At 43.7% G+C, this 20,662-nt stretch overlaps 2 protein-coding genes across 25 annotated transcripts in view; one reads left to right on the top strand and one right to left on the bottom strand.

The window, feature by feature from the left end:
• PKD2L2 (polycystin 2 like 2, transient receptor potential cation channel) overlaps nt 1-20,253 on the bottom strand; it is a 77,927-nt gene extending 57,674 nt beyond the window's left edge. For 5 of the 6 annotated variants that reach the window (XM_070076142.1, XM_008255070.4, XM_070076141.1 and 2 more), the window contains exons 1-6: nt 20,127-20,252; nt 19,332-19,433; nt 14,279-14,412; nt 12,351-12,607; nt 4,396-4,617; nt 333-561 (exon numbers count right to left, since the gene is read on the bottom strand). In XM_070076142.1, the coding sequence (XP_069932243.1) occupies nt 333-561; nt 4,396-4,617; nt 12,351-12,607; nt 14,279-14,412; nt 19,332-19,433; nt 20,127-20,157 (975 nt within the window). In that variant the 5' untranslated portion in view covers nt 20,158-20,252. Of the gene's footprint in view, nt 1-332; nt 562-4,395; nt 4,618-12,350; nt 12,608-14,278; nt 14,413-19,331; nt 19,434-20,126 lie in introns of all 6 variants that reach the window. The other variant, XM_070076143.1, reaches the window with a different exon arrangement.
• KLHL3 (kelch like family member 3) overlaps nt 553-20,662 on the top strand; it is a 317,329-nt gene continuing 297,219 nt past the window's right edge. For 11 of the 19 annotated variants that reach the window (XR_011389740.1, XM_070076153.1, XM_070076145.1 and 8 more), the window contains exon 1: nt 553-3,772. The gene's annotated coding sequence lies outside the window, so the exon portion shown is untranslated. Of the gene's footprint in view, nt 3,773-20,265; nt 20,512-20,662 lie in introns of those variants that run through there. The other 8 variants (XM_051844256.2, XM_070076146.1, XM_070076155.1 and 5 more) reach the window with 1 other exon arrangement.

Here is a 20,662-nt window from a genome sequence, read left to right as displayed (position 1 = left end):
AGCCCCGACCGGGACTAGAACCCGGTGTGCCGGCGCCGCTAGGCGGAGGATTAGCCTAGTGAGCCGCGGCGCCGGCCCATACAGTGCCTTTAAATCATAGTATTTATGGGATCGCCTATTCTTGATCCATCCTAAGACCAAATCAGAAAAAAACTGATTTCTCCCTTTTTGAGGCACACCATTGTACGTGTTATGACAGTTTGTTTCATGTTTGATGCTTGTAGCTTTCAAAATAAGTCCTGGATGAGCAGATAATTCTGTTTTATTTTACACCTCCCTTACGGATGGATTCATATGTGATACCCTTCAACCACATGGATTAATATACTCACCAGCAAAAGCAGTAATTCTAGCCAGTTCCAAATACTTTTGAAATAGGCAAACTTATATTCCTTTATTTTTATGGCTTCTTGTATTGTGAAGACAATAAGAAAAATACAAAAGATGATTTCACAGGAAGCAATAAAATAATCATAGTAGCTGACATATCGAAGGAGCTTCACAGAGTAAAACTGCCATGAAGTAAGTATTCCTCCAGTTGCAGGGAATTCTGCCACCAACCTATAAAATGAAGTTTGTGAAAGTAACTGCATTCAGTACTTAACTCAATGGGGAATGTCTAATCAATGATGGTACACACTTCAATGATAATCAGTTGTTTTGTATAAAATAAGTTTCTTTGGGGTCATGGGTTTAGTTTTTTAATTTTTTGGTGAATTTTCTTACTTATTAATAGCTTTTTTTTTTTTTTTTTTCTGACAGGCAGAGTTAGTGAGAGAGAGAGAGAGATAGAGAAAGGTCTTCCTTCTGTTGGTTCACCCACCAAATGGCTGCTGTGGCCGGTGTACTGCGCTGATCTGAAGCCAGGAGCCAGGTGCTTCCTCCTGGTCTCCCATGCGGGTGCAGGGCCCAAGCACTTGGGCCATCCTCCACTGCCTTCCCAGACCACAGCGGAGAGCTGGACTGGAAGAGGAGCAACGGGGACAGAATCTGGCGCCCCAACCAGGACTAGAACCCAGTGTGCCGGCACCACAGGCAGAGGATTAGCCAAGTGAGCTGCAGCGCCAGCCAACAGCTCTACTTTTCTATTTCCTGAATATTAATATCAAAGATGAATGTAAATGAGAAATTCACTTTTACTTTGTGATTTTTAAAAAAGATTTATTTATTTGAAAGGGTTACAGAGAGGAGAGAGAAGGGGAGAGAGAGAGAGAGAGCATGTGTGCAAGCTTCCATTTACTGGTTCACTCCCCAGATGGCCACAATTGCCAGGGCTATGCCAGGCGGAGACCAGGAGCCAGGATCTTCTTCCAGGTCTCCCACGTGAGTTCAGGGGCCCAAGGATTTGGGCCATCTTCCACTGCTTTTTCAGGCACGTTACCAGGGAGCTGAATCAGAAGTGGAACAGCCAGGACACGAACTGGCGCACATGTGGGATGCCAGCACTGCGGACAGCAGCTTAACCCACTGTGTCACAGTGCCAGCCCCTACTTTGTGATTGTAAAAATGTGATTTTATCCAGAGATTCATGCAACTTTGTGTTCAGATTGCTCATTTCTAACTAGGATAGTACTAACATATCTCCATAGGAGAATGAGATATTTAAGAAAATACTATACCATTGGTTAGTTTTTTATTTTTTTTATTTTTTTTTATTTTTTACAGGTAGAGTTAGACAGTGAGAGAGACAAAGAGAAAGGTCTTCCTTTTTACATTGGTTCAGTCCCCCAAATGGCCGCTATGGCTGGCGCGCTGTGCCGATCCGAAGCCAGGAGCCAGGTGCTTCCTCCTGGTCTCCCATGTGGATGCAGGGTCCAAGGACCTGGGCCATCCTCCACTGCACTCCCGGGCCATAGCAGAGAGCTGGACTGGAAGAGGAGCAACCGGGACAGAAACAGCACCCCGACAGGGACTAGAACCTGGGGTGCTGGCGCTGCAGGCAGAGGATTAGCCTAGTGAGCTGTGGCACTGGCCCATTGGTTAGTTTTAGAACCTTCCTCCAAATATATAATTCCCCTTTTAGGATACCAGAGATACTCTGGCTTCTAAATGTCAAAATCACATATTCTACTAGAGTAAATATTTGAGGCATTGGATGTTGGATACTGGGATCTACTTGTAAATCAAAATAAGAAAATGAACTCCATCATCAAATATAAAAAGATTTTGAGATCATTCACTGTATTTCTGGTATTCTCCACAAGCTCAAATAATTAATAACTGGCAGTAATTCAAGGAATCAACATTTGCATCACAATTTCACATTGCAATTATTCCTAAAGATGTTAGCAAATTTCATTGGTACAGGAATAAGGTGATGCCAAAACTAACATCTTTCAGATAATACTCTGTGTTAGATTAGTGAGTGAAATGAGAGAAAATATGAACCCAAGGGTAGACCAATAAACAAAAGGAGGGAAAAAAAAAACTCCTAGATTTCTGTTTAGTTTATTTAATGCATGTGTAAAAGGAAAAATAAGTGGGTAAAGGGTTAGCATAAGCAATATGTTTCTGTGCAACTGCTGATTAGTTAAGAGTTTCAAAATTTGCTTAAATTTATAAAAAATTACATTTTAAAAAGTGATATATAGTAAGCAGAAAACCTAGAGACAGGAAGTTTGTACTTAATCTGATATTAAAAGTTTTTCCTATGACCTTAAGCCCATTACATCCAGGCTTCCACTTTTATTTAGGACATAGAAATGATTTGTATTCATCATGTTAACCTCATTTGAACTACTGGGAAAGGTGAATGATGTTGGTAAAAAGCTGATTCCCTGAAAAAAGTAACAACTATAAAATAAAACCTGCAATGTGCACTGGTTGCTCAAGGTAGTTCATGTGTTTTTATTTCTTTTCACAAATTTTAAAGGCCATGATGAGTTTCATTGTCATTGTTGTACAAGGGCAAAATTCTTTAAAATCCAATTTCATATTTCATTCAGAGAAAAAATGTGAGCCTTCTGAGAGAAGAATGCCTCACTGAGATTTTAATAGACATTGTTACTTGCCTTTCTAGTAGTTAGTATCCCATTCCTCCTTTCAACTGAACCCTAATTGTATTTAATCAATAATCCATTCCCAGATCACTTAGGGAAAGCTGTTTACATTTCCAGGTCCAGTCAATGGTATTGCCTTTTCTTTGGTCAGTGTTTGACTGTAGAAGCCTGTCCTAAATCAGTTAGCATAGTCCAAGTTAGACATGTGACCTAAGGCAATCCAGACTAGTGGAAAGAGCTTGTTATCTTTGGTTGGTACTCCCTCTTTTATGAGTATCAGTGACATAACCACAGCTGCTGCTTAAACGCACTGTCTTGGGGAAGCTTAAGATAAGGTTAACACAAAGGAGGGCAAAAATGAGCCACCTTAAAGAAATGGAGCTAGACTCTTGAACTGACTACAAAAGGTATTTGTCGTGTCTCTGGAATTGCTGTTATGGGACAAATTTAATTATTTTTTAAGGTAATTTGAGTTTTCTCTTACAACCAAAAGCTTCCTAACTAATTCAGAGGTGATGAGCTAAGACCCAAGTTAGGCCTTGAATCAGTTAGCTTTTACTAGATAACAATCCTACATCTCCAAATGCAGTCATTTACAGTAAATATTTCTTATGTGTTTACAGAGTTCAGTTGATCCAGCTGGGCTTCACTGACCTCAGCTAGCACTGCTGATGAAATATTTGCCATTTGGCTAGACCCACCAAAGTGTTTTGGACTTAGCTCTGATCTGCATTATCACTCTTCCTCCTCTGAAATCCAACAAGTTATCCCAGGTATGTCCTACTCACAGAAATTGCAAGAGAGCAAGTTCTAATGTACAAACTTATTTCAAACTATCATCCCATGTCCAAAGCAAGTTATATGGTTGAGCCTAGCGTTAAGGACTAGGGCTGGTGGCAGGACACTGCAAGGTTTAATGGCAAAGAGTGAAGCATTGGGACCATTTGCAGTATACCATGGACTCTCACCATTTTTGGAATGCTGGGTACTATCACATATTGTTTGAAATTTAAATTGTTCATTCTTAAGATAAAAATGAATGACTTAATAAAGAAGCTCTGAAAGGAAACCAAAGATTTTAATGATCTGATTAGAGGAAGAAATCATCAAGAATAAATGGTAGATCCATGCACCTGCAGAATGACAAGAAATAAGACTGTATATTTTCAGGCAATATAAAATTATCCTATATTATATAATTCTCCATGCTTCTGAATATATTCTGGAATAATGAAACAATGATTATGATATTGCTTTACTTTCTTCATTATTGGCAGTGCAACTGTATTTATTTTAACACTTTAATTTCAGCATAAACATGTACAAACTGGAAATCCTAATAAGAACTCCAGATGCTTTTTAAGTACAATATACCAACAAGTTTTGAATCACTCACCTGATGATGCAAAACAGATTTACATTGGCATTGTATAGTGAAAAATCAATAAAAATGACCCTCGTCCCTCTTGTGATCCAGCTGTTCAGTCGAAGGTCAACGAACTTGGTTTTAGTTTCAGATTTTGATTTTGACAAAGTGAAAATATATCCTCCATCTTGGTAAACACCAACATATCCCCAGTACAAAGGGGAATTGGTTTTAGAAGAAGAGTATTTCCATCTGTAGACATAAGAAGAATAACTGAAAGAAGAGAAAGCCCAACTGATAAGTATCCTAAGAATTTAAACTAACTTTTTTTTTTTTTTGACAAGCAGAGTGGACAGTGAGAGAGACATTATTCCTTTTCCGTTGGTTCACCCCCCAATGGCTGCTATGGCCAGCACTGCGCCATTCTGAAGGCAGGAGCCAGGTGCTTCTCCTGGTCTCCCATGCGGCTGCAGGGCCCAAGCACTTGGGCCATCCTCCACTGCCTTCCCGGGCCACAGCAGAGAGCTGGACTGGAAGAGGAGCAACCAGGACAGAATCTGGCACCCCGACCGGGACTAGAACCTGGGGTTCTGGCACTGCAGGCGGAGAATTAGCCTAGTGAGCTGCGGTGCTGGCCTAAACTAACCTTTAGTTCAAAAGTAGCAGTTAAAAAATGTAATCGTATTAAGTTCATAGTTATTACAGTAATTTGGACGAAGACAATGCATTAAGGATTAAACTTAAAGAATATTTAACAAGTTTTTGTTTGTTTTTTAAAAAGATTTATTTGAAAGACAGAGTTAGATAGAGAGGTAGAGACAAAGAAAGAGGTCTTCCATCCACTGTTTTACTTCCCAGATGGCTGCAACAGCCGGAGCGGCGCCAATCTAAAGCCAGGAGCTTCTTCCTGGTCTCCCATGTGGGTGAAGGGGCCCAATGACTTGGGCCAGCTTCTACTGCTTTCCCAGGCTATAGCAGAGAGCTGAATCAGAAGAGGAGCAGCCAGGACTGGAACTGGTGCCCATATGGGATGCCGGAAGAGCAGGCCAGGGCTTTAACCCACTATGCCACAGTGCTGGCCCCACAAGTTTTATTTTTTTAGTGTATGTTGTGGGCAACACACTAGACTGCTATGAGAAAATTTTTCAGAAACCCATCTGTTGCCTCAAGGAATCTAAGAGTCTAGATATGAGTTTTTTCTTCCTTTTAATTTGTTGTCTCTGTATTATGAAGTATTTAGTCCTTCAGTGGAACAAGAATTTCAAGGTTTTGATTCAGAAATATCTAGCACATTATGGGAGGAAGTGCTTCATAGGCTGTCTTAGTGTTAAGGTCCAATACTGTTTATAAATGTCAAATAACTTTGTGATATTTATAGTTATACAACCTTTTATTTTTTAAAAGATTTATTTGAAAGTCAGAGTTACAGAGAGACAGGGAGAGAGAGAGGGAGAAGGAGAGACAGATTTTCCATTCAGTGCTTCATTCCCCAGATAGCCACAACAGCCTGGGCTGGGCCAGGCTGACTGCAGGAGCCAGGAACTTCATCTGGGTCTCCCACTTGAGTGACAGGGACCTAAACACCTGGACCAGCTTCTGCTATTTTTCCCATGCCATTAGCAGGGAGCTGGATAGGAAGTGGAGCAGCTAGGACATGAACTTGTGCTATACGGGATACTGACATTGCAGGTGGCTTAACCTCTTACACCATAGTGCAAGCCCCCTGATCTTATTCTTTAAAGTACCACTTAAACTATTTTATTTATTTAAGAGGCAAAGTAAGAAAGAATGAGAGCGCACATGAGAGAGAGTCAGAAAGAGCTCTCATTTGCTGGGTTATTCCCCAGGTGCCTCCAACAGCGCCAGGGAGAAAGCCCGGAGCCAGGAACTCAAACCAGGTCTCCCGCATGGGTGGTGGAAGCTCAATTACTTGAGCAATTACTACTGCCTTCCAGGGTCTGCATTAGCAAGAAGCTGGAGTCAGCCCTGGCATTCTGATGTGAGATGTGGGCATCTTAACCAGTCTCTTAACTGCTAGACCAAATGCCCACTTCTAATTTTTATTTTACTGAAAATACATAATTCAAAGTAAAATGTGTTAAAGTTTGTCTCCATCCTTTTTTTTTTTTTTTTTTTTTTTTTTTTGACAGGCAGAGTGGACAGTGAGAGAGACAGAGAGAAAGGTCTTCCTTTGCCGTTGGTTCACCCTCCAATGGCCGGCGTGGCTGGCATGCTGCGGCCGGCGCATCGCTGATCCAATGGCAGGAGCCAGGTGCTTCTCCTGGTCTCCCATGGGGTGCAGGGCCCAAGCACTTGGGCCATCCTCCACTGCACTCCCTGGCCACAGCAGAGAGCTGGCCTGGAAGAGGGGCAACCGGGACAGAATCCGGCGCCCCGACCGGGACTAGAACCCGGTGTGCCGGCGCCGCAAGGCGGAGGATTAGCCTAGTGAGCCGCGGCGCCAGCCGTCTCCATCCTTTTGACTTTTGACTTCACATATCAACAAAAGAAAGCCTAGATTGTTCATTTCAGTCTTTCAGTTTCTCTAAAACAGAAGGGTCATCCAAAGATCATGGCTTAAACTTATTTTTCTTTTATTTGGAAGGCAGAGTTAGAGAGAGAGAGAGAGAGAGAGAGATCGATCTCATCTGCTGATTCACTTCCCAAATGGAAACAATGGCCCCAGAACCTGGAACTCCATCCTTGGGTCATCTTCTACTGCCTTTCCTGTAATATTACTAGGGAGCTGGGCCAGAAGTGGAGCAGCAGGGACTCAAACCTGCACTCACATAGGATGCCAGCATTGTAGGAGGTGACTTAACCTACTGCACTGCAATCCTGGTCCCTAAGGTTATATTTCTATGAATAAATATTTTTTAGTGGAGGTAAAAAGTGACATCATCAGGGAAAATTTTTTAAGATTTATTTATTTAGGCCGGCGCTGCGGCTCACTAGGCTAATCCTCCGCCTAGTGGCGCCGGCACACCGGGTTCTAGTCCCGGTCGGGGCTCCGGATTCTGTCCCGGTTGCCCCTCTTCCAGGCCAGCCCTCTGCTGTGGCCAGGGAGTGCAGTGGAGGATGGCCCAGGTGCTTGGGCCCTGCACCCCATGGGAGACCAGGAAAAGCACCTGGCTCCTGGCTCCTGCCACCGGATCAGCGCGGTGCGCCGGCCGCAGCGCGCTGGCCGCGGCAGCCATTGGAGGGTGAACCAACGGCAAAGGAAGACCTTTCTCTCTGTCTCTCTCTCTCACTGTCCACTCTGCCTGTCCAAAAAAAATAAAAAAAAAATAAAAATAAAAAAAATATTTATTTATTTGAAAGTCAGAGTTACAGAGAGAAGGAGAGGCAGAGAGAGAGAGAGGTCCTCCATCTGCTGGTTCACTCCCCAGTTGGCCTCAATGGCAGGATCTGTGCCAATCCAAAGCCTGGAGCCAGGAGCTTCTTCCAGGTCTCCCATGAGGGTGCAGGGGCCCAAGGACTTGGGCCATCTTTCACTGTTTTCCCAGGCCACAGCAGAGAACTGGGTCGGAAGTGGAGCAGCTGGGACTCAAACTGGCGTCCATATGGGATACTGGCACTGCAGGTGGCAGCTTTACCTGCTAGGCCACAGCACTGGCCCCAGGGAAAATACTTTAATAAAAGTTGCATAATTGTAAATTTTGAGTGTTTTTACACATGACTATTAAAGTGTAACAGAAGAATTTGTTACACCAATTCTCTCCTAGCTTCCAGTCTTTTAGATAATGTTTTTAATTAGTGAATTTTAACATTTTAGCTAGACAAACGTGTACAGGTTGATTCTTATTTTGGTTGTTGAGGAATTATGGATCTTAAAAAATTTCTTTTAGGGGGCTGGCACTGTGGTCTAGTGGGTAAAGCCATCGCCTGCAGTGCTGGCATCCATATGGGTGCCAGTTGAAGTCCTAGGTGCTTCACTTCCTATCTGGTTCTGTGCTATGGTCTGGGAAAGCAGTAGAAGATGGCCCAAGTCCTTGGGCCCCTGCACTCGGTGGGAGACCTGAAAGAAGTTCCTGGCTTCAAATCGGCACAGCTCTGACCATTGCAGTCATCTGGGGAGTAAATTAGCAGATGAAAGACTTTCTCCCTCTCTCTCCCTCCCCCCACCCCCTTTGCCTCTCTGTAACTCTGCATTTAAAACAAATAATTAAGTCTTAAAAAATTTTCTTTTTGGGGCTGGCATTGTGGTGTAGTGGGTAACACTACCGCCTGCAGTGCCAACATCTCATATGGGCGCCGGTTCAAGTCCCGGTTGCTCCACTTCTCATCCAGCTCTCTGCTATGGCCTGGGAAAACAACAGAAGATGGCCCAACTGCTTGGGCCCCTGCACATGCATGGGAGACCCAGAAGAAGCTCTTGGCTTCTGTCTGTGGATCAGCCCAGTTCCAGCTGTTGCGGCCATTAGGGGAGTGAACCAGAGGATGGAAGATCTCTCTGCTTCTCTGTAACTCTGCCTTTCAAATAAATATATCTTTAAAAACTTTTATTTTAAATGTATTTGAGAGACAGAGGCAGAGAAAGAGGAATAATGGAAATGAGAGAGAGAGTGCCTATTGGCTGGTTCACTCCTCAAATGCACACAATGGTTAGAGGTGGGCCAAGGCTGAAACCAGGAGCTGGGAACACAACCAGATATATAGGTGGCAGGAATCTAATTATTCAGCCATCATTGCTGTATCCCTGGGTTTCCACTGGTCAGAAGCTGGATTCAGAAGCTGGAGGCAGTAATCAGACCAAGGCATTCTGACACGGAACTGGGTGTCTAAATTTCTAGTCTAAATGCCTGCTCCAGAATGACGAGTATTAATTAACAGTTGCAATCACATAGAAATAGTAAAACAAACTCAATCCATATTGTTAATTTTGGCATTTAAAGTATTTGTAGTTGTTATAATAATCTGGAATATTAGACTACTTAAGCATTAGTCTTGAGATTCCAATTTAAAATGCATAATTAAATAACTGATTTATTTTTAAATTTATTTTATTTTTTATTTTTTTATTTTTGACAGGCAGAGTAGACAGTGAGAGAGAGACAGAGAGAAAGGTCTTCCTTTGCCGTTGGTTCACTCTCCAATGGCCGGCGCGCTGCGGCTGGCGCACCGCGCTGATCCGATGGCAGGAGCCAGGTGCTTCTCCTGGTCTCCCATGGGGTGCAGGGCCCAAGTACTTGGGCCATCCTCCACTGCACTCCCTGGCCACAGCAGAGCTGGCCTGGAAGAGGGGCAACCGGGACAGAATCCGGCACCCCGACCGGGACTAGAACCCGGTGTGCCGGCGCCCCAAAGCGGAGGATTAGCCTAGTGAGCCACAGCGCCAACCGATTTATTTTTTAATTTAGGGTTGAAAACGAGTGAATACCATTTTTTTGTTTGTTTGTTTGTTTGTTTTTTGACAGGCATAGTGGACAGTGAGAGAGAGAGAGAGAAAGGTCTTCCTTTTTCCGTTGGTTCACCCCCCAGTGGCTGCTATGGCTGGCGCGCTGCGCCGATCCGAAGCCAGGAGCCAGGTGCTTTCTCCTGGTCCCCCATATGGGTGCAGGGCCCAAGCACTTGGGCCATCCTCCACTGCCCTCCCGGGTCACAACAGAGAGCTGGACTGGAAGAGGAGCAACCGGGACAGAATCCGGCGCCCTGACCGGGACTAAAACTCGGAGTGCTGGCGCCGCAGGCAGAGATTTAGCCTAGTGAGCTGTGGTGCCAGCCAAGTGAATACCACTGTATTATTTAAGATGTCATCATTCTTAGGAACTTACTAGATTTATAAGAGTATAAGCCCACAAGATACTCAGACTTTATACAAAGAAGAAATGTCAATAAAAACAAAGCAATTAGTAAGCCAGGAAAGGTTGTTCAAGAAAGGAAATATAATTGTGGTTCATGACTAATGATGAACAATAATTATGGTATACACTGATAGGCCAAAAGGAACAGGATGAATAGGTGTAGACAGGTTGGCATAAGAGAGCTAACTGACAGATCACTTCCATGATAGAAAACCAATATGTGAAACTGTCAAATCAAGTAATAGCTGTATGAGGATGTCATTTAGAAATAAGTGAGTCTGTACTGGAAGAGACAACTAAAAGAGCTAAAAGGTAGCCCTTCCGGACATTGGGAACTATGAGTAGAAGGAGTAATCCTTTGTAAATATTTGCAACCTTTTCATGAATATTAAATTACAGAAAATGTTTTTTCTCTTCCTCTTACTTTTTAAAAAGATTTATTTATAGGCCAGCGCCACGGCTCAATAAGCTAATCCTCCACCTGCGGCGCCGGCACACTGGGTTCTAGTCCTGGTGCGACGGATTCTGTCCCGGTTGCTCTTCTTCCAGTCCAGCTCTCTGCTGTGGCCCGGAAGTGCAGTGGAGGATGGCCCAAGTGCTTGGGCCCTGCAGCCGCATGGGAGACCAGGAGACCAGGAGACCAGGAGAAGCACCTGGCTCCTGGCTTCGGATCAGCACAGCGCGCCGGCCCAGCGGCCATTGGAGGGTGAGCCAACGGTACAGGAAGACCTTTCTTTCTCTCTCTCTCTCTCACTGTCCACTCTGCCTGTCAATAAATAAATAAATAAATAAAATTTCAAAACGATTTATTTATTTGAAACCAGAGTTACACAGAGGGAAGAGAGGCAGAGAGGCAGAGAGAGAGAGAGAGAGAGAGAGAGAGAAAGGTCTTCCATCTGCTGGTTCACTCCTCAATTGGCTGCAGCAGCAGGAGCTGTGCTGATCCGAAGCCAAGAGCCAGGAGCTTCCTCCGGGTCTCCCATGCAGGTGCAGGGGCCCATCTTCTGCTGCTTTCCCAGGCCATAGTAGAGAGCTGGATCAGAAGTAGAGCAGCTGGGACTCGAACCGGCACCCATATGGAATGCCGGCACTGTAGGCGGCAGCTTTACCCACTACGCCACAGTGCCAGCCCCTCTCTTCCTCTTATGATTTTCATAGGTCTCGTCTCGTCTCGTCTCGTCTCATCTCATCTCTTCTCTTTCCACAGGCAGAGTTAGAGAGAGACACACACACAGAGAAAGGTCTTCCTTTTCCGTTGGTTCACCCCCCAAATGGCTGCTACGGTCGGTGCACTGCCGCCAGCGGGCTGCGCTGATCCGAAGCCAGGAGCCAGGTGCTTCCTCCTGGTCTCCCATGTGGGTGCAGAGCCCAAGCACTTGGCCTATCCTCCACTGCCTTCCCAGGCCACAGCAGAGAGCTGGACTGGAAGAGCAACCAGGACAGAATCCGGTGCCCCAACCAGGACTAGAACCCGGGGTGCCGGTGCTGCAGGTGGAGGATTAGCCAAGTGAGCTGCGGTGCCGGCCTAGGACTCTATGTTTCAAAAAGACTGATACTAGGAATCTCTGTATGAAGGGGATGTGGTACCAGTATTTTTGGGCTTTCATGTTTTCAATATAAAGTATAGCCATGAGTCAATACCAGCATTAGTTGGCCTCAGTCCCTTTGCAGAACAATAGCCATAGTATCCTTGACAGGTATCATCAGTTGCAGTGCCTGGAAGTGCAATTTCCCTTTAGTGTTCACAGCAAAAGCAGATATCACAGAAGTAAACCAGAGTGAGAAAGGAAAGTAGCAGAGCATACCTAAGATACTCTCTAACGATTCCAAGAAGTTTTGGGAATGAGTTTGAGGGAGTCTGGTCAGAGCCAGAAAAGCTGGTTAATTGATGGTTGTAAAAGAAAAATTGATGCTTTGCCTTATGTCCACTATGACTAAACATTTCATATATCAACAGAAAAAAAATCACTTTGCATTCTAAGGTAAATACAAAAACAGGTTCACTGTAACTTTTCCAGACATTACTGTCTCACAGTCTTACTTCGATAATATTATTGAAATAGTCTTCTTACCTGGCAGTCTCCAGGTGGTATTACTTGGAAAGTAAACATATTTTTACAGTTTTTAGAAGACACAGTGGTAACCTGCTAGAAAAATTTACTGTGTGACTTTGTTACTTACTCAGTATCAGTGCTGAGGCCAAATTCAGACAGATCTTCATTTTTAGAAGTATATGTGTCATAACATTCACTCATCAGAGACCGAAAGGATGAGTAGACCTTACAAGTGTTGTTGCGGACTTTTAGTTGACGGACTCTGGGGACTCCTAGAAGTATATTTTCATAGTAGATACGACTACTGTTGTGTAAATTATACAGGTTCTGGTTATTGTACCACGAATCCCAGTACAAACCTTCCAAAAGGGGTCCTTCCATAAACTTCACAGAGAAAGATAAATGTCATAGGAAAATTATTTTCTATGTTATCAAAATCCTCCTTCATAACATTATGCATATCAGATTTTGAGTATGAAAATTAAATTATTGCAATCATTATAATATTAATGGTAAGGCTACTGCTGCTGACTAACAGTGACTGAGCACTTAATAAGTACTAGGTCCTACGACAAGTACTTAGTTAATACTTCAGTTAATATTTTAATCACATAACCTTCATCTCTCCTTCTTCTATAGCAATTCAAAGTCCAGTAGGTGAGTATCAGCTGGTAATGGCCACATATTAAGACTTTCCCGCAAGGTTGTCTGAGCCTCTCCTCTAACCTCCCTTCCCAACACTGGTTATGATGACTGTTACTCATGGCTCTGCCTCTTAATCTGAGATCCTAAGCCCAGAGTTCATTTTTTTTTCTTTCCTCCTTTTGTCTTCTTTCCACTGCCCATGTATATGCCTCAAGATAGCACAATAAAAAATAGGCAGGTTGAGCTCCACTTGTATCATTCTTTCATGTTTCACCTGGCCTAAAGCACTGACCTATGATCATTTAATCTTCATTTTACACTTACCCTCTATACTCTCTCAGGTAATGTTCTTGTCTCTCCTTGATAAGTATTCTTTTTTTTTTTTTTTTTTTTTTTTTTGACAGGCAGAGTGGACAGTGAGAGAGAGAGACAGAGAGAAAGGTCTTCCTTTGCCGTTGGTTCACCCTCCAATGGCTGCTGCGGCCGGCGCACTGCGCCAATCTGAAGCCAGGAGCCAGGTGCTTCTCCTGGTCTCCCATGGGGTGCAGGGCCCAAGCACTTGGGCCATCCTCCACTGCACTCCCGAGTCACAGCAGAGAGCTGGCCTGGAAGAGGGGCAACCGGGACAGAATCCGGCGCCCCGACCAGGACTAGAACCCAGTGTGCTGTCGCCGCAGGCGGAGGATTAGCCTATTGGGCCGCGGCGCCGGCCGATAAGCTTTCAATTCTTAGCATGGTATTCATCATGTGACCTCTGTCCATAATTTGGTCTTTCCCCCCTCATCTTTCATATTCCCACACTGCCAAACAGTCCCACATGTGGAATTCCGTATAGAAAATACTGTTCTTTATTCATAGAATGCTCTTCCTATTCATCCTTTAAAACTCAGTTGAATTGTCACCACTTCTGGAAAGCCTTCCCTAACTGCCCTGTCCTTATATGCCCCAATATTTATAACATGGAGTGCCTGGAAATGCGAATTCCCTTAATTGTTCTTTCCTCATAACATGAATATCTTGCTATATTAAGTGTAATGTAAAAAAGCAAGTCTATTCTAATGCTGAAAGAATTATACTTTCTAGGCCATTATAGAATTTTTAAGGATAATTTTCATTATCCACAAATATAGACTGATTTTTGGATCCTAGCCCACACATAAGAAGGAAATTTATTTTCCAAATGAAATAATATTGAAAAATATTGATTTTTAAAAAGTTAACAGAACAGCATCACATTGAGAATATAGGTTCAAAGTAAACACTTACTTATTGGTTGATACCAATTGTTTAAAGAAATGACACCCAGTTTTACTCATTTTTTCAATAAATATTCATTGAGTGCCTATTATGTATATCAAGGGCTTATGGAATACCTAAATCTACTGCATCCACAGGCATACAATACCTTACCTTCCAAAAGTCAGTTATACTGCGAATAGACTTAAAGTTGGTTCTTTCATCACCAGCCACAGAAGTGTCCAAAAATAGAGATGACATAACTTTGTTTAAGTAATACATGTGTGGGTTTACCATTCCAAAAGTCACTAAAGAGAAAAATTTTTGTTTAAAAATTTGTTCAAAAACTCAGTTTATCAGGAATAAAAATATTGCTACAATTTGCTCCCAGTTTTATTTTGAAAGTTCAACTTTATTGTTTTGTTTAATTATAAAAGTAATAACTTTAAAAAATGTAAAATAGAAATATAGAAGGCAGGAGGAAGTTTCTTGTAGTCTCACTGCCAGAACTGTTTGACATGTATTATTGACTGTTTTTATGCATTTGCATTTATAAAGAAAATTCTATTTTTACAAAAATGAGGTCACATTATACCCACTAATAAGCAAGTTGTGTTTTTCATCTACATTGAGAATAGGCAATATAGTAGGAAGTGGTTATGGCTATAGACTTTGAAATTAGAGAAGGCTTTTTGAGTCCTATCATAGAAATAATAATTGCTACCTCCTGATTTTGTTGTGAAAAGTGAAAAGATGCATGCAGAGCATTTAAAACCATACTTTGCCATCTGGTAGGAGTATTAAAAAGTATTAGTTTTCTTTTTTTTAAGATTTATTTATTTGAAAGACATGGTTACAGAGAGAGGTAGACACAGAGAGAGAGGTTTTCCATTCGCTAGTTCACTCCCCAGATGGCTGCAATGGCTGGAGCTGCACTGATCTGAAGCCAGGAGCCAAGAGCTTCTTTCAGGTCTCCCACGTGGGTGCAGGGGCCCAAGGACTTGGACCATCTTCTACTGCTTTCCCAGGCCATAGCAGAGAGCTGGATCACAAGAGGAGTAGCCAGGACTAGAATTGGCACCCCATATGGGATGCCAGCACTTCAGGCCAAGGCTTTAACCCACTGCGCCACAGCACTGGCCCCTAAAAGTATTAGTTTTCTCTCATTCTCTTTCCTGTGATCATGGGTTTTAGAGAGGAGTATAAATTAAATATATTTATGTATAATTACATAACATAAATATGTTTTTCTTTTTGCCAGAAGCTCTTCATTTTTTAAAGATTTATTTATTTATTTATTTGAAAGGCAGAGAGAGAAAGAGAGAGAGAGAGGGAGAGAGAGAGAATCTTCCATCTGCTGGTTCACTCCTCAAATGGCTGCGACGGCCGGAGCTGCACCAATCCAAAGCCAAGAGCCAGGAGCTTCTTCTGGGTCTCTCACGTGGGTGCAGGGCCCCAAGGACTGGAGCCATCATCCACTGCTTTCCCAGGGCATAGTAGAGAGCTGGGTCAGAAGCGGAGCAGCCAGGACTCAAATCAGTGCCAATATGGGATGCTGGCACCGCAGGCAGCAGCTCCAGAAGCTCTTCATTTTTAAAAATCATGTATCTTCCATGGCACATGAGTCTATGTCATTCATTAATAGTGGCATTTATTTCATTGTATATGCCATAATGTTAAACAAATTCCTTTATGAATGGAGATTTAGATTATTTTTTCATTTCTTCCTTATTAAAAAAAAAAAGGTGTTGAAAGAATCTGTAGGGGAGGCATTTGATACAGTGGTTAAGACACTACTAGGGGACCTGTGCTGTGGCACAGTGGGTAAAGCTACTGCTTGTAGTGCTGGCATCCCATACGGGCTCCGATTCGAGTCCCAGCTGCTACACTTCCCATCTAGCTCTGTGCTCTGGCCTGAGAAAGCAGTAGCAGATGGCCCAAGTCCTTGGGCCCCTGCACCTGTGTGGGAGACCTGAAAGAAGCTCCTGGCTCCTGGCTTCAGATCAGCGCAGCTCCAGCCATTGCAGCCAACTGGGGAGTGAACCAGTGGATGGAAGATCTCTCTCTCTCTCTCTCTCTCTTCCTCTGCCTTTCAAATAAATTCACAAATCTTTCTTTTTTTAAAAAAAGGACACTACTTGGGATGCCTGCATTTCGTATCAGAATGCATGAGTTTGAGTCCTGGCTCTGGTTCCAATTCCAGCTTTTTGCTAATGTGCATCTTGGGAGGCAGTGGTGATTGTTCAAGTATTGGGTGGGAAGACCACCCACGTGGGAGACCTAAATTGAGTTCCTGTCTCCTGGCTTTGGCCTGGCCCAGCCTCAGCCATTGAGGCCATTTGGGAAGTGAACCAGGATATGGAAGATCTCTCTGTCTCTCTCATATTTTTCTATTTTCCAGTTATCCTGTAAAGAGCATGTATTATTTTCATTACTAAGCTTTTATAAAACCATGTAATAATTTTAACACTTGCTACTGTTGTCTTTAATTAAAATTTCACTTGGGGTCGGTGTTGTGGCACACAGTTTAATCCGCTGTCTTCAGTGCTGGCATCCCATATGGGCACTGGTTCAAGTCTCAGCTGCTCCACTTTTGATCCAGCTCCCTGTTCATCTAATGTGCTTGGGAAAGCAGCAGAGGATGGCTCAAGTGCTTGGGCCCCTGCACCTACTTGGGAGACCTGGATGAAGCTCTTGACTCCCCGCTTCAGCCTGGCCCAGCCCTGGGCATTGTAATCATTTGGGGAGTGAACCAGTGGATGCAAAATCTCCTTCTGTATCTTTCTCCTTCTGTCTCTACCTCTCTCTCTGTAACTCTTTGAAATAAATAAATATATCTTTTAAAAAAGATCTGACTCAGTCACTCCTACATCAATTAATTACTTAATTTGTATATAATTGGCAGTGTTCAGGGCAATTTTGTGGTGTAGCGGGTAAAAGCTGCCACCTGTTATGCCAGTATCCCACATGGGTGCCGGTTTGTGTCCAGGCTACTCTACTTTCGATCCAGTTAATGGCCTGGGAGAAGTCCAATTATTTGGGGCCCCTGCACCGATGTGGGAGACCCAGAAGAAGCTCCTGGCTCCTGGCTTCACCCGGGGTCAGCCCTGGCTGTTGTAGCCATCTGGGGAGTGAACCAGCAGATGGAAGATCTCTTTCTCTCTCCTTCTCCCCCTTTCTCTACGATTCTTTCAAATAAATTAATACATCATTAAAATATATAATTGCTAGTGTCTAGCACATACCAACATGAAATAAATCCTGTGAATGAGATTATACAAAATGCTTTTTTTTTTTTTTTTTGACAGGCAGAGTGGACAGTGAGAGAGAGACAGAGAGAAAGGTCTTCCTTTGCCGTTGGTTCACCCTCCAATGGCCACCGCGGCCGGTGCACCGCGCTGATCCGATGGCAGGAGCCAGGTACTTCTGGTCTCCCATGGGGTGTAGGGCCCAAGCACTTGGGCCATCCTCCACTGCACTCCCTGGCCACAGCAGAGAGCTGGCCTGGAAGAGGGGCAACCGGGACAGAATCCGGCGCCCCGACCGGGACTAGAACCCTGTGTGCCGGCGCTGCAAGGTGGAGGATTAGCCTAGTGAGCCGCGGCGCCGGCCCCAAAATGCTTTTTAAAATTGCCCTTCACATATTAAGTCAATGCTAATGACCTACAGCTAGGAAGGATACAAGAGATACTTCCCCAGTCCTCAAATTTGCTTTGACTCAGCACAAGCATATTTTACTAACTGTGCAAAAGATCAGTGAAAAAGCTGGCCAAGATGTCTTTGGCCTCATTTGTACTTTGATTTATGAAACCAAACTACTATGTTTAAATAGCTTTAAAAGAAACTACATTACAATTTTCAACACAAGGGATGAATTATGTGCAAGAGATATCTGTCAAATTAAAGGAGTAGTTGTAATCAGTGTTGACTATGGGAACTTTTCATTACATCTGTGACCTAAAAACTGGAAATAAGGACAGGTATTTGGTATAGTGATTAAGGTTCATCCCATTCTGGAATGCCTGGGCTCAAGTTTCAGCTCTGCTCACAGTTCCAGTTTTTCTGCTATAATGCACCCTGCACCATGGGATGCAGCAGGTGATGGTTCCAGTAGGTGGGTCCCTGCCATCCACGTGGGAGACCTGGTTTGAGTTCCTAGCTACAGCTTTAGGCCCCTCCCCACCTCCTCAGCCGCAGCTGCTGTGAGCATTTGGGGAAAACCAGTGAATAAGAGCTTTCTGTCTCTGATTTTCAAACAAAATGATCGATAAAAAATTTAAAAACCCTGGAAACAGTGTCAATCTAAATGAACTTAAGACAATGTCTAAAATGCATAACTTTTGAGTTTTAGTAGTCTGATAACTTATGCTTTTTTTTTAAAACTTTTACTTAATAAATATAAATCTTGAAAGTACAACTTTTGGATTATAGCGATTTCCCTCCCATAACCTCCTTCCCACCCGTAAACCATTCCCTCTCCTACTCCCTCTCCCATCCCATTCTTCATTAAGATACAGAAGATCAACTTTGTATATACTAAGTAAAGATCTCAACAGTTTGCACCCACACAGACACACAAAGTATAAAGTACTGTTTGAAGACTAGTTTTGCTATTAATTCTGATAGTACAACACATTAAGGACAGAGATCCTACATGGGGAGTAAATGCACAGTGACTCCAGTTGTTGATTTAACAACTGACACTCTTATTTATGACGTCAGTGATCATCTGAGGCTCTTGTCATGAGCTGCCAGGCTATGGAAGCCTCTTGAGTTCACAAACTCCGACCTTATTTAGACAAGGCCATAATCAAAATGGAAGTTCTCTCCTCCCTTCAGAGAAAGGTATCTCCTTCTTTGATGGCCCATTCTTTCAGCTGGGATCTTACAGAGATCTTTCATTTAGGTCATTTTTTGCCACAGTGTCTTGGCTTTCCATGCCTAAGAAACTCTCATGGGCTTCTCAGCTGGATCCGAGTGCCTTAAGGGCTGATTCTGAGGCCAGAGTGCTGTTTAGGGCATCTGCCATTCTATGAGTCTCTGCTGTGTATCTCGCTCCCCATGTTAAATGGTTCTCTCCTTTTTAATTCTATCAGTTATTATTAGCAGACACTGGTCTTGTTTATGTGATCCATGATAACCTATGTTTTTATAAGGTCTTTATGCTTTCAAATATATTTTTCATCTCCATATTTTAACTTAGTCATCTTTATCTTTATGTACTTACATATACATAGATTTATTAAAAAGATCAAGTAAAGCAACAGCTCCTGAAGTGTGGTTCCAATTTCTACATCCTTTCTGTAATGTAGTTTAGGTTTTGAAGTCCCTGTGAGATATAAAACAAAAAATTTCTTTACCTTATATGTAACTTACAATGCATGTTAAGTACAACATGTAAAAACACACCATTTTTAGTTGTCCCATGAAAGGTAGGTATTTTTTCCCTTTTAGGCCCTGAAGAAACAATCCCTCGAGAGATGAAATAATTTACACAAAATGGACGCAGTGTGCGCTGGACGCCAAAGAAAGCTCCAACAGCTTCTGGTTCTTTTTAAATCCTGTTAGGAAGCTGGGAGGACACTAAATTTTCCCACGGGGCATGTGGGCAGTCATTCGATGTCTACACTAATCTTACAACACGGATGTTGCCTCACAGTCCCGTCTTAGAATGAAAACGCAATCCACAGAGCAGAGCGAAGCCCCAGTCCTCTCTCCACCAGTCGACTGACAGCTGCTTCTGCTAGGCCGGAGAATAGCGCTCAGGCTGCGTTACGTCGCGACACGATTCAGATCAAAGCCCCAGCGACACTGGCTAGCAGTGTCTTCTCAGAGCTTCGGCTTTCTCTGTGACAAGGGACGGTGTATCTTTTTGCTCTTCCAGAGGAGGCTTTGAGGTCTAAAAGTCTGACGGTCGTATTTCTCACAGAAATAGACCTGGGGCTACAGAGTTCCTTCCAGGGTATCTGGAGTTGGCAGACCAGCCCTAACCTATTTACTCACTAGGAGACCCCCTCCTCACCGGGTTGCTGCCATCTGGACGCCTCCGCCATGGCTGACCCGGACTAGACCGCCCGTTCGTTGCCCTTCGGCCTGCTGCGCCTGCGTGGTAGCCTCGCGGCGCTGCTAACTTCTCATGCGCCTGCGCGAGCCCTCCACCCCCTGCAGGGGCGCTGGCGACTCGACAGGCTGGCTGCAGGTGCGCCTGCGCGTTGAGGGGCCTTCGGCGCATTTCGCCTGAGGCGGGCTGGGGCTTGTGGTGGTGGTTTGTTGCTGAAGTCCAGTTTCTGGGACAAACCTGCCTTTGGACCTCAAAATCATAGTAATTGATGGTAACTGGCTTCTGTTTCTTGAATATCTTTAACATTTATCGCCTTGTTTAGTCTCCACATCCACCTCCCTGAAAGGTAGGTATTGTTGCCCTTTTAGGCCCTACAGAAATCGAGCCCTTGAGAGATGAACTAATTTACACAAAATTGAGGCCGTGTGCGCTGGACGCCAGAGCCTTGATCACTAATCACGACACACACACCCCACCCCCACTGCCATGGTGGCTAC

Source organism: Oryctolagus cuniculus, chromosome 6, assembly GCF_964237555.1.
Source record: "Oryctolagus cuniculus chromosome 6, mOryCun1.1, whole genome shotgun sequence".
Lineage (NCBI taxonomy): Eukaryota > Metazoa > Chordata > Mammalia > Lagomorpha > Leporidae > Oryctolagus > Oryctolagus cuniculus.
Note: the sequence above shows the minus strand (reverse complement) of the source record. Positions and strands in the feature narration are given on the sequence as shown.